The sequence below is a fragment of the Hibiscus syriacus genome, unplaced genomic scaffold (assembly GCF_006381635.1).
Source record: "Hibiscus syriacus cultivar Baekdansim isolate YM2019G1 unplaced genomic scaffold, ASM638163v2 tig00111330_pilon, whole genome shotgun sequence".
NCBI classification, from domain to species: Eukaryota; Viridiplantae; Streptophyta; class Magnoliopsida; order Malvales; family Malvaceae; genus Hibiscus; species Hibiscus syriacus.
In genome coordinates this window covers 2,476,491-2,489,870 of record NW_024063059.1, presented here as the reverse complement: position 1 = coordinate 2,489,870, position 13,380 = coordinate 2,476,491, and the positions used below count along the sequence as shown (strand labels likewise).

Sequence of the window (13,380 nt, the reverse complement as noted above, 5' to 3'; positions counted from 1 at the left end):
AACTTATATTCAATATGATTTTAACTCATCAAATGATAATTTCATCATGTTCATCGAAAGCATAGCCCATGGAATCCTTATCAATTATTTACTACCTGTTCAATTCATCTTTGCACTATGACCCACTATTGTAACACCCCAATCTTTAGTTAATTATAACATTCACGTGGTTTGTTAAAAATTAGGTAGAATGTGGACAAATTGTTGGGTGAGATGGGAATAAAATAAGGATTATTCATCCACTTGCATTGAACTTTTCCTCAAGTGTTTGCCCCAACACTCCATCCTTATCCATATCTCTCTGTCACCGCCTTTGATCTCACCTGATGTATTCTACTAAAGAGAGACAGTCTTTATTTTTCTTCTTTTAATGAATCCCATCAAGTCTAAGAGCAAGAAATATGGACAGAGGGAGCTTCAAAGAGAAGGTCACCGTGTTGTCGTATTTGGAAAGGCCGATAAAGTTGGTGATATGTGGCTCTATAATACACAGGTGAAGACCGACCTGTTGGGCATTTACCTGAATCAAAAAAAATAATCACAAAAGCCTTTACATATCTCTTAGAGTCAACCTTCCTAGGCAGGTCATGGGATTCTTGGACTATCCATTTATGAAGAAAGAAGGTGATGATCTAATACATTTTCCAGGTCACGAGGAGGTTCACAAGTTTATCGAGGATTTTTCATGGGACTTTGGGTTGATGGAGCTGATTCGATTTAAACATGAAGTGGTTTTGAATGAAGTAGAATTTCATTGGGAAATATCTTAAAGTTTTCACTTTTGCAGTCGATAAGGTGAGAAACCAGTTTGTATTAACTTGTTGTTGTGTTTCTCTTTAGGTTTCTCATTGTGTTTCGCATTTATATATGCTCTCCATTAGCTCATGCTTGAGGAAGAAAGAACATTCCCATAGATATACCAAGGAGTCAGTACACTAGGCCACCAGACTATATGTTGTTGATGTTTGTAAAGACATTGTTAATAAAACGGGGCGATAATTCTATCTAAAAAAATAAGATAGTGGTGCTCATCGGAAACGGACCAAGTGCCACCGACATTCTAAGAGAGATCACCCCACTTGCAAAACAAGTTCACCAGGCTATTAGAGGACCTAATTTCCGGTTGATAAAGCTGGAAAAACATGATGAAGCTTGGCAACATTCAATGATTGAATGCGCACATGAAGATGGTAAAGTTGTATTCCAAGATGGATCAATTATTGATGTAGATGTAATTATTAATTGCCCTGGGTACAAATATTATTTCCCATTCCTTAAGTCAAATGGTATAGTTACTGTAAACGATGATCATGTTGGACCATTGTATAAACATGTATTTTCACCTAGTTTAACCCTTGGCTTTCTTTTGTAGGATTAAATTATAAGTTTGTCTGTGTTCGGTAGAAAAAGATTGGAAGCTATAAATCAAATTGGCGAGCTGGAATTCAAGAGTAATATTTTGGGTTTTTTTGACGTCCTGAGTCCGATTCCGAAGTCAGTTTCATCAAATTCGAACCCAGTAAGTTGTTTTCACTAATTTATCACCAGATTAAATCCGTTTTTCGAAATTAAGTTCCATTTTTAATGAAATTTATGTTGATATGTATTTGAGGAATTATTGGAAGATGAATTAAAGATCGAGGGAATTCGAATGGAATTTATATGGTCGATCAGTATGGCACAAAAATCGAGGTAATACATTACTACCTTTTCATGCTTTATGGAACATGTTGGTATTGGTAAATACATGAATGAATATGTTTGGTCTCATTTGGGTATTTAATTAATTCATACACTCGATATGAATGCGGTAAAAATTTGGTAACTGAACACGGCTCAAATGACTGATATAAGAAATTGAGGGATTGTTAGAATTAAATTTACGAGTTCTGTGATTAGTGATAAAGGAATTAGCCGGGATATGTAACATATAATTTATTTCATCAAAGGTTAAATGTTAAATGTACTTCGATGAGAAATTATGAGAATACTCCGGTAGGGTAAAATTACGAAAATGTTGTTGAGAAGTAAAAATAGTCTAAGTTGACCCTGGATGAGAAAGTACCTTGAGATTTCGTTCCTAACTCGATATATTACAGATTTAATTGTTAAGATCATGTCTTGGTACAGAAAATTTCTGATATTCCGTTTGTAAAATCTGAGACCCAAAAATCTTTGAGTTATGAGTAAATACTTGAAAAATAATTTATCGATGGTGCTCTTTTGTCAGAATTGTTTGAAAGGACAAACGTAAATGATAAGATTAAATTAAATGTTAAGACCGGACGGAAAGGAAGAATTACAATACCTTAGATCGGTAAATTGACCAAAATAACCCTATAATGAAAATGACTCAATAATATCACCAAGCCCATGAATGAATGGATATCCTCAAGTTTTGAAATGAATGGAAAAACATTGATCACCAAATTAACAAAAATACCCTTATGGCATAGAATAAGTAAACATTTTAGGTTAATTAAGGAATTCAAATAAACATAGGTGTTGTACTACTTTTAAAAGTTATGGAACATAACTTAAGTGAGTAGATCAACCCTAATGTTATGTCAATACCTGAATTGCATAGATATCATATGAATGCGTGTTCGTCTTCTCAAGTTTGGATCGATGATAATTCTGGAAGTACTCAGCTCATCTCAGCACTAGAGCACATTTGATAGTAAGAAATAGATATTCGTGAGATAATTCAACCACGAATACTAGAATGACTTTATTATTGGAATAAATTGAACTGATCAGAAGTACAATATGTATCCAAAATTTAGAAACATCTGAATTACTCAGGAAAACTCTGAAGTAATCGGGATAAACTTAATTGAAAAATGAACTAAGTAACCACAATGACTGAGGATTAAATAAGTGATTTTGATGAGTCTAGAAACGCTGTTGAACTTACATGATATATTGTCCTTATGGGTCAGGAGCCACGAATCAAGTACGTCAGTATTTTCTGATATCGTTTAAACGTGGAAATGAAATAAAGACTATTGGAAGATTTATTCAGTGATGATTATGAAGATGATTAATGGACAATAATTGTTTAATAAAGAGTGAATACCTTAGTAGAGCAAGGAATTGACCAGTCAACAGGCATCAGTTCTGGGACTTGTTTGATAATCTAATCGATCAATATAAAGGGTATATGCCCTGAATCTGTGTTTTCTCCCTTATTAGCTCAAATCACTACAATCATGTCTGAAACTCAAGTAACGTAGAAGGAAAAGATTATGAATACCCCATTTGGTTCAATTGGGCTAAAATCCTATGAATTCAAAGTATATTCCTGAATACCATGATTGTTTGGGTAATGCAATCATTCTCAGTAATTTGAATCTAGAATTATTCTGTATAAAAGTTCATGAAAACTTTCCTGAGGCACATGAATCATAGTGAAATTCTAAAGTATCAACCTTAAATGTCTGATTAGATCGGTTAGTAATCGATTCTCTTCAATAGGACCTTGTTCCTAGAATCCAATCAGATTGCAAGTTTCATGTTATCAATGCTGATAACTATAAAATGCCTCTGAAAATATTTGTATTTCTCTAGTGTGTTCCTTATTTATTAATAAATTGTTTTTATTGTTTTAACTATGGTACACTAAAATCTATGGTTATTGTTTTATGGATGTACCAACTTAATGGTGATGGCTTATGGTATTGTATCTTGGAGATACTGATTTGTAAAGTACAGCTCTGATCAAGCTGGAAAATTTTTATGGACCTAATGTGACTCATAGGTAGGCTCTACGGCCCTGAGATCATCCTCGGGTAGGCCCTGCGGCCCTAAGATGTGTTCTTAGGTAGGCCCCGTGGCCCCAAAACTTTCTTGGGTAGGCTCTCAGGCCCTAATATGTTCCCTTAGGTTAACTCTTTATACGATGGTTTTAAAATACGAGTTTAAAAAGCTCCACTACAGTATGATTTATGAGATTTACCGAACTATCATTTGATTAGTGTACCTATTATGATTTTATCGTACTGTTGGAACACACTACACATCCTATTCGATCTCCTGGAAACATGATACTATGAATGCTTCCTATGAACTGAGATATTAATGGCTTCTATTCGATGAACTACTAGTGGAACCTCATATTATTCCGAAAATTTGTAGACGTCCGATTCAATATGGAAATTATGGCTTTCCATTTATCTACATGTCCTATAGCATCATTTGGTAGTTTTGTATTACTGAGCTTTTCGAAGCTCACTCTATTACTCAACACTGCAGGTTAAAAGAATTGTATCAGTGCAACTACCGATATCAATAAGGGAGTTCTTCTAGCGTTGCTTGCAGAGTATGGTACATGTGATTAGGGGGCATGTAGATTGTAATTTTTTGTTTTATATACGAGTCTGAAAATCTGTTTTATTTCTGAATATTGGAAAATTTTACTTTTGTATTTATAAATGATTTTACGATTTTACATGTTTAATAAAAGTTTTTAACTTTTTCGTTATTTTTACGGTGGGTAGCTCTGGTGGCCCTAATGTGACACTCGGATCGGATCGGGCTATCCGCATCGGTCTGAGGGGGTTACAACTATGGTTTACTACTATCTTCTCACTCAAGATTACGTTGAATAGAATACTTTTACTTTTAAAATCTTTCATTTCCTTACTGAGGAAATCCGTATAACTTTTCCAAGTCCCTTTAAAATATTCTCAAACAGTTGAAACATCTTTTATTTCAACTATGAAAATCTAATTATCCACATCATTTAATAAAAAGACTTGACAACTTTGTAGCAATAATTTCATAGTAGTAAATGCTAAAATCACACTAGTAATCTTCCTTTCATCACAAACTTAACACTTTGCCAAATTCTCAAGAATTAATCTCGATTTTAATTAATAATCCATTGAAGCATTAAACGGGTAGTAAATTTAGTTTCAAAAATTTCTTTCTAAAATAACTCTATTAGTTTCATAAAACTTAATCATTTATTCTTAAACAACCCATAATCAATTGATCCACTAACAACTCTTCTTTCTATAAGCTTTTAGAGATCAATATACTTACCTCTTATTCATTTCTTCTTACTCACATTAATCATACTTACATTAATCATACTTTAAACATTTTAACGCTTCACTTAAGTATTTCTAAAAATCAATAATGTTGTCAAATGCTGGGGCATTTCTTGCAAAGAATGAAGGAAAATCCCTAGCAACTTTTACCCTTCTAAGACATTATATTGAAGTCATGTCGAATTCTCTTGAATCAATTTTGATCTCGACCTTCTTTTCAATATTATCAACTTTCTTACTTTTGTCCTTAGTTTACAATATCTATTAGAACATACATAATAAAACACTCGAGTTATTAAGGAGTGGCGTCTATCACACTCTAATTCACATCATATAAGTAATTTTGTCAATCTTAATGGCATGTAATCCTTTTTCTTAGTTCAATTAAGCCCGGTTTTGACCGAGAATTGGCTAAACATGTAGCTCTGATACCAATAAATATAACATATATCTCGTATACCCTTCCGTACACGAGATATGGATGTCACATCACTTTAATAAAATAATGTCTGTCATTTGAAAACCTGTAAAATTTTATTTCAATTTGATGAACCACAAAATATGATATTTTTTAAAACAATATACAAAAATTTTCATTTAACTACATTACAAAATGTTTACTATAATTTAATTACATGCCAACAAAGTTCTTAAATTGAATAAGATTATCCTATCGTTACTGATGAGAGTCAACCGTAACTAATGATACCCACTGCTACCCGCTGCACTCCTTACTCAATTTATCTCTGTTTTTACATACGCATGGAAACAACACAAATTAAGTATTTACTTAGTGAGACATAATATTATAAAGTAACCTTTGTGCATACATAAGTATGTCCTTTTTTATTTAATTTGTACTAAATCGTATATTCCTTAAGGATTCTATGATCCTCCTCATTTTAAATTGTATTCCATTCACAATTATCTTAAGTATTTTAGTATGTCTACCATACCTATCTTCCTCTATATTTTCTTCTCCATTTATCTCTTTAACCTAAACCTTTATTTTCATTGATAACATCCCATCATACTTATAATACACCATTATACCATTTCTATTCCGATATCCTTTCAGTTCTATTACACACTATTATACATTTCATTTATGGCATTCTTATATACCAATTATGTGTGGTTATATATATATATATATATATATCACCCATTCTTATCACTTATGCCCCATTCATATCACAATACATTAAAATTTCTTTATTCTCTTACTCAACAGTGTTTAACCCTTCATCTAACTGGCATAAATCACACCTTTTTGCCAATTGCATAGTTAGAAAATTATTCTTTTACTCAACGGTACTTAACCGTTCATCTAACTGGCATAATTGACATCTTTTTGTCAATTGCACAACTAGGCCATTACATCTTTTATTTTGGAATAGTTTCTATTCTAATACTTATTTTAATATCAATTAACTCTCTTTTAATTTATTATAAACCTTATACATTCGCACCCTTAGTGCTCACCTGATAATTTACCAACTTCGTATTTATGTTCATTTATTAAGATGCACATATAGTGCTTTTACCATTATTCCTCAACCATTTATATAATTTATATGGTTGGCATACCAAATACCAATATAAAGATCCATTTTTCTTATTATGAATTTCTTATGTTTATACACATATATTTATTATACAAAAATTCATACACTTAATATATTCAAATTGTCATAACCATTAATCGGTAATCGTTATTTCAATTAATAATGTACATTCCTTTTTATCATATACCATTATACCTTTTTCATTATAGCATACTTTTATGTTGATAATGCATGCATATGCATTTCAACTTTGGCATCATTTAATGCCAATAATACACCCATATGCATTATTCTAAAATGCTGATAATGTACCCATATATATATCAGCTAAGGCATCCTTTCATGCCACTAATGCACCCGCATGCATCATTATGTTATGCCGATAATGTACCCATATACATATTAGCTAAGGCATCCTTTCATGCCACTAATGCACCCATATGCATTATTCTGTTATGCCGATAATGAATCCATATACATATCAGCTAAGGCATCTTTTCATGCCACTAATGCACACGTATGCATTATTATTTTATTCATTAGTTTTACAGTATTTCATACTAAAAAACTCATGAATAAAATTCTTTCCATACCTTAAATAAAACTTAAAAAATAACTTTACAATTTAAATATTTTAATTCTATTGATTTTATAAAGTAAATATACTCACCTTACTTTCCTTGCTATGTATCCAAAACGTAAGGTTGATTACTCCGATATTTTGCCTTTACCCTTGGTTTTGTTTGTTTCGAGAGCTTGGTTTCGATCTATCCCACATTCATTACATACATGCATAATATCAATTGTTAGTGTATTTCCTAACAATTATAACTTAAACATTAATCAAAATACTTATTATTAACTTTCTACAACAATATCAGTCCCAACTTAACATTTCTGGCCCTTCGGTATCGATATCCCTGCTATGGTATCGATACTACCTTACTAGGGTATCAATACCCCTTCATGTATCGATACCAAAATTAGCTTCGATGTAGCCTGGTATCGATACCCTCACAATGGAATTGATACCCCTATGATATGGTATTGATACCCCTCTAGGTATCGATACCCTTACCATGGTATCCATACCACATTACTTGGGTAGTTGAATCAGTATCGATACCTCTTATATAATTTATCCTAATTCTTGCCTAGGGTATCGATACTATTCCATAGGGTAACGATACCCCTACCCAGATTTTCCAGTTTTCCACTCAAAATTTACCCAACTTTGGGTAATTTTCATCTTCTTTGCCCCTAACAATACTATATAACACTTATCTAGTTAACCTTACTAAATTTCCTTCATTTAACCACTTAAAACATCTAATATTCCTCAAGAGCATTCGATTTTAAGAATCACACTATAATTTCTAACTTGTTATTTCACTCAACAAGTGCTTCTAATCTTTCATTTACCTTCTTGACAAGTCAATTTTACCAACAAACATTACTAAACCTTCATATATTAACATTTCATTTCAAAACCCATTTTCTAAAATCACCAATATTTTCTCCATTTCATGACTTTAATCTCAATTAATCCTTTATTATGCACATATATCACTTAACATAACCAAAGCAACCCATAATTTAAAGAAAACATTAGCTAAAGAGAATTTACCTCATATTAGGGAGAAGAGGCACCCACGTGAAGAAGGAAAGAAGAAGAAAAATTGTAGAAAATTCACTTTACTTTCCTCTTTCCTCCCTATTTAAAAACCCTAACTATTTTAATTTCATTTTCCTCTTAAAAGACCAAAATGTCCTCTTAACTCCTTTATTGCTACAATTTAATTCAAGATACTATTCAAATCATTTTCTCATCTTTTACCAATTATTCAATTAAATCATCAAATTTTAATTCTCTTCAATTTAGTCCCTGACCTAATATTTGAGGTATTACATACTTTCTCATTTACCCTTGTAATTTTCAAAGATTACAAACTAGTCACCATAATCAACAATATCGATTTAACATGAAAATCAATCTAAATTCCATGTATGCATGTCAAAGTTAACCATTCTAAAATATAGAAATAATATTTCCAAACTTTTTCTTTAATCCTTCAAAATTTTCCTAAATTCCTAATTCGATTAAATTATCTGAATATTTTACCAAACTTTATCACTTAATAGATTTTAATACAATTTCCATATCAAAATTGAAAAGACAATTAAATACAATTCTCAAGGGTAAACTATTCATTTGTAGAATAAAATTCTATTTTTGGGAAAATCATCATTTTTGTTAGTAAACTTCTTCCAAATTTATATTTTGGCCACTAAACTTTCACAAAATAATATTTTAGTCACTAGTCAAATTTTAGGGTTTTACACACTATCAATTTGTGCGTGATGTAATTGCTCGATGTGACATTTTTTGAGAAAAGTCAACACTCATGACAATCTTACAGACATGATGACGAAACTGCTCCCTACAACCAAGTTTGAGCATTGCTTGGACTTGGTCTATGTTCATTTCTGAAGATAACCCCTTTTATGGGTGATTTGGAAGAGGTGGAGAACATGTTCGTTGAAGTGAATAATTGTTTCTATTGAGTTTAGGTGTCTTATCGAACTTGAGTGTTTTATCTCGAAACCTTCACATTTTTAAAATTTGCGTGAAGGTGGAGATTTGTTAGAGTTTGACATGAATTCAAAGTGGAAGAAATTAATTAATAATTAAATTTGAGAAAGTAAGAATCATAGTTTGATTAAAAGTAGAAAACTTTATTAAAATAGATTTTTACTCTGTTTAGTTTTCCTTCGTAATCAAGTATCTATTGCTATAAATACACATTAAGGGTAAGTGTTATATATTAAGTTTTTCTTTAACCAAAATCTTATTGTATTTTTTTTCTTTCATATTAGTGAACTTCTTCTCCTCTGCCTGTGGTTTTTTTCCTTTTAGGTTTTTCACGTAAATCTTGTTGTTCTTTATTTTTATTTTCGACCGTGTTTATTTGTTTGCCAATAATTGTTCTAATATTATAATAAGGTGTTTATTGGGCAAGTCGATCATGATTTGAATAGTGTTTGACTTGTGCTCGTAAAATAAATCTGTTGTTTGACTCGACTCATTACTCGTTAAGAGTGATAAAATTTTACTTCACTTGTTCTCATTAAATAAATATGTTGTCTAACTCAACTCATTGCTCGTTAAGAGTGATCAAATTTTAATCCACTTGTGTTCGTTAAAAAATTATTGTTCGACTCGTTGCTCATTAAGCTTGTCATAATTTTTACCTCATTCTTTTAATTATATGTAAAATCTAATAAATTAATAATTTAATATTTATTTGTTATTTATTTAAAAAACTTAATAAATTAATAATTATTATTAATTAATAATTTAATATTTTTATTATCTATTAGTAATTAGATTCTCTTAATGAAAATTTTTAAGGTAATTAATAAAAATATATAAAAGAATTAATAAACTATATGTGAGTTTATTAAATTAGATATTATTCGATTCAAGTCATCAAAATCTATTTAAATTAGATATTAACTAAATTTTGATTAAATTAAATCCGAACAACAAAAAAACAACTCAATTCGTTAAACATCCCTACATTGGGAGGCTGCAGGATAGTAGACAGTTAAAGTCTTTTTCCAACCTGGGATCATCATTTGCAATGACAGGTGCAATCAATTGGATATTATTATAAATCCACATCAAAATTAACAAAAGAAAAATTATGAAGCTCAAGTTTTCTAATGAAAAATTTGAGGCCAATATACTAAAAAAAATCATCCAGACACACTTTATTTACCTGTCAGATATCTTTTTTATCCTTATTTATCGATCTAATATTTTTTTTGCAGGAAGGCGTGACTTATGCACTACGCCTTAAGCTATGTGGCAGAAGGCGCTGCTCATGCACCACATCTTGTGGAACGTGTAAAAAAATAGTTGCTAATTTTATAAATATTTTTAAAATAGTGTCTAATATATAATTAATTTTTGTTAGAGTGATATTTATGTAAAAACGTTAACTTTATTTATTTATTTATTTATTTATTATGTGATATTATTTTTAACCACAATTAATAATATTTATTGACTTTTAAAATTAATTTTTTTAAAATATAAAAATATTATAATAAACTTTTAATTACAATTTAAAAATCAAATGAATTATTATTCACTTATTTTTAAAAAATAATAAAAATACAATAAAAAAGAATTAAAAGTGAATAAAATTCAATAAAAATAGAATGTAAAGCTAAAAAATATTAACATTTTATTTAAATATTCTTTCTAATATTAATTTTAAAAAATATTAAATAAATATTAAATTCTAATTTTATTAAAAATGAATAAATATTATTAACTGTTGTTAAAAAATAATAATTACTGAATAATAATTCATTTGATCCCTAAATTGTAATTAAAAGTTTATTTTAATATTTTTTATATTTTTAAACAATTAATTTTAAAAGTCAATAAATTTTTCAAAAATATATGAAATTTATAATTTTTAAATTATAAAATATTTATTATCATCATCATCATTTTGTAAAAGAAATACTAGTTTTAATATATAAAACTTGTATAATATCAAACTTATTCTCCAATACATAAACTGTGATTTTAATTCCGGTTAATTTTTAGAATATTTTATATTTTTTAATGTTTTAATTTTTTATTAATATATTTTATTATTAAAAAATATTAATTAATTAACAATCAACACATACAATTAATATAATATTTTTATATCTGCTTAATAAATAATGAATGATATGATATTTGTCATATTATTCAAAGTAGACTTTATTGAGAATCTCACAATAATTTAATAATAAACATTTATAATTCTACACAGACCATACTCGAATTTAAAAGTTCAAGATAATAATAAATTATGTAGTAATTGAGATTGTGTGATCATTTATCTGTTATTATATAGATAAAATTTTAACTCGAACCCATAACGTATAATGTAAGTGATAAACTTAATCAATAGAAAACTTAGAACAAAGTTCAAAAATTAAATGAAAGGAAATTAAAATCAAAGAAATCCGAAAATAAAGGAGTAAAAAAGTTTCATCGTGTTTTCTGGGAAATAAAAATCATATAAATAAGGAGAGGAGAAAGAATATCCCTTGGGAAAGCAGCCGAAGAAGATTAGTTTACTCCAAAAATGCCACGTATTGTGGAGTCAATATATATATACAAAATTCAATCCACGTGAGCAGTCCCTCTCATATACTCAAACCTCTCTTCTTTTTCCAGATCTTGCAGAAACAAAGCCTTTTCTTTCTTTCTTTTTTTGGTCTTTTATATTTTATCCTCTTATTGCAATAATTCTCCATATTCAAACTTCCCGTTCATAAATCTCATTTAAATCCCTCCAAGAATTAACCCTCCTGTTACTCCCCTTTCTCACAGTTTCTTCTCTCTCTCTTTTATTTTTTAATTCCTTTTTCTCTGTTTCATTTTTTTAAAATTATTTTTGGTTTGATTGGATCGGATATGTCCAAGATTATTCTGGTGACCGGCGGAGCCGGTTATATTGGGAGCCACACGGTGTTGCAGTTGCTCTTAGGCGGTTACAAAGCGGTGGTTGTGGATAATCTCGACAATTCCTCCGATGTTTCTATCAAAAGAGTCAAGGAACTCGCCCGAGAATACGTCAACAACCTTTCTTTTCATCAGGTTCGTTTAACGCTCCAATTCACCGGTTTTCTTTTTTCATTTTGTTTTAAAAATTAAAATAGGTGTATGGAGGTGAAGTTTTGTAATTATTTTAGTAGGAGATTGCTTAGTTGTTTGCCAGGGAACGAAAGTTTTTCTTTAATCTTAGGGTTTTCGTTGCTAATTTGGAGTCTGATTGGTTTAAATTTGATTAATTGAATCGCTATAGATGGCAACGTGTTGCGTTTTAAAAACTGGGTGATATCATGTTGGATTCTTTTTTGGACGAAAAACTGTTGAAATAATTGCTAATAGTAGATTTGATTTTCACATTTTTAGTTTCTTTTATGTTTTGATGTGTTCTTTTTTAAGGTTAATTTTGATAACTGAAGCGATTAAAATGTTTTTAGCTTTGTTTCCATTAAACTATGATAATGATTTATAACTGCTTATATTTGGGATGTTTGAATCTAGTTAATTGTTTCTCTTGATGATATTTAAAAGCTTTAAACATAAAATTTTCTTTGGTAAATAATTGTTAACTTCTGATCATTTGGAAACTAGTAGTTGAAGGGTCACTATTATTATGCTCTTGCTTCTATTATACATGGAAATTGGTCTTATTTTGCCAATAATTCAAATCAAATCCATCATTTGCTGATGTATAAATTGTCCCAAAATTATTGCATAAAAGGAACATTTAATTCATTGAAGTATTTATTTGTGTTTCAAAGATTTATTTTGAACATAAATTTATGATGGAACTAAAGTTTGGACCACTTCTTTTCAACGGCAGGTGGACCTTCGGGATAGACCAGCAATCGAAAAAATTTTTGCTCAGACAAAGTACTCTCAGGAATTTATATGCTGGTTTTTATTGTGCTTCTCCACTTGATCAATTTCTAAGGTTATTACATTATCAGGTTTGAAGCTGTGATTCACTTTGCTGGACTAAAAGCAGTTGGTGAAAGTGTAAGTGAACCGCTGCTCTATCATGACAACAATGTCATAGGGACAGTTATCCTGTTGGAAGTGATGTCTGCACATGGATGTAAAAATGTACATTTCTTTCCCTTCTTGTTCTGCCTTTTTGTTTTGTTTTGCATCT

At 29.8% G+C, this 13,380-nt stretch overlaps 2 protein-coding genes across 5 annotated transcripts in view; both read left to right on the top strand.

Moving 5' to 3' along the window:
* The first annotated feature begins 370 nt into the window (after positions 1-370).
* On the top strand, positions 371-1,372 carry LOC120158691 (flavin-containing monooxygenase FMO GS-OX-like 3). The gene is made up of 4 exons (XM_039169488.1): positions 371-493; positions 585-731; positions 841-930; positions 1,019-1,372. The coding sequence occupies exons 1-4, from the start codon at positions 371-373 to the stop codon at positions 1,370-1,372; spliced, it is 714 nt and encodes a 237-aa protein (XP_039025419.1).
* A 6,947-nt stretch (positions 1,373-8,319) lies between these two features.
* The window catches only part of LOC120158596 (UDP-glucose 4-epimerase GEPI48-like), a 31,914-nt gene continuing 26,853 nt past the window's right edge, over positions 8,320-13,380 (top strand). For 2 of the 4 annotated variants that reach the window (XM_039169422.1, XM_039169420.1), the window contains exons 1-3: positions 11,986-12,293; positions 13,069-13,118; positions 13,196-13,331. In XM_039169422.1, the coding sequence (XP_039025353.1) occupies positions 12,111-12,293; positions 13,069-13,118; positions 13,196-13,331 (369 nt within the window). In that variant the 5' untranslated portion in view covers positions 11,986-12,110. Of the gene's footprint in view, positions 8,333-11,984; positions 12,294-13,068; positions 13,119-13,195; positions 13,332-13,380 lie in introns of those variants that run through there. The other 2 variants (XM_039169421.1, XM_039169423.1) reach the window with 2 other exon arrangements.

Coding starts and splice junctions, on each gene's coding strand:
- LOC120158691 (XM_039169488.1), top strand. CDS start 371: ATGAATCCCATCAAGTCTAAGAGCAAGAAATATGGACAGAGGGAGCTT. Junction 494..584: donor TGTGGCTCTATAATACACAG/GTGAAGACCGAC, acceptor CTTCCTAGGCAG/GTCATGGGATTCTTGGACTA. Junction 931..1,018: donor ATAGATATACCAAGGAGTCA/GTACACTAGGCC, acceptor TAAAAAAATAAG/ATAGTGGTGCTCATCGGAAA.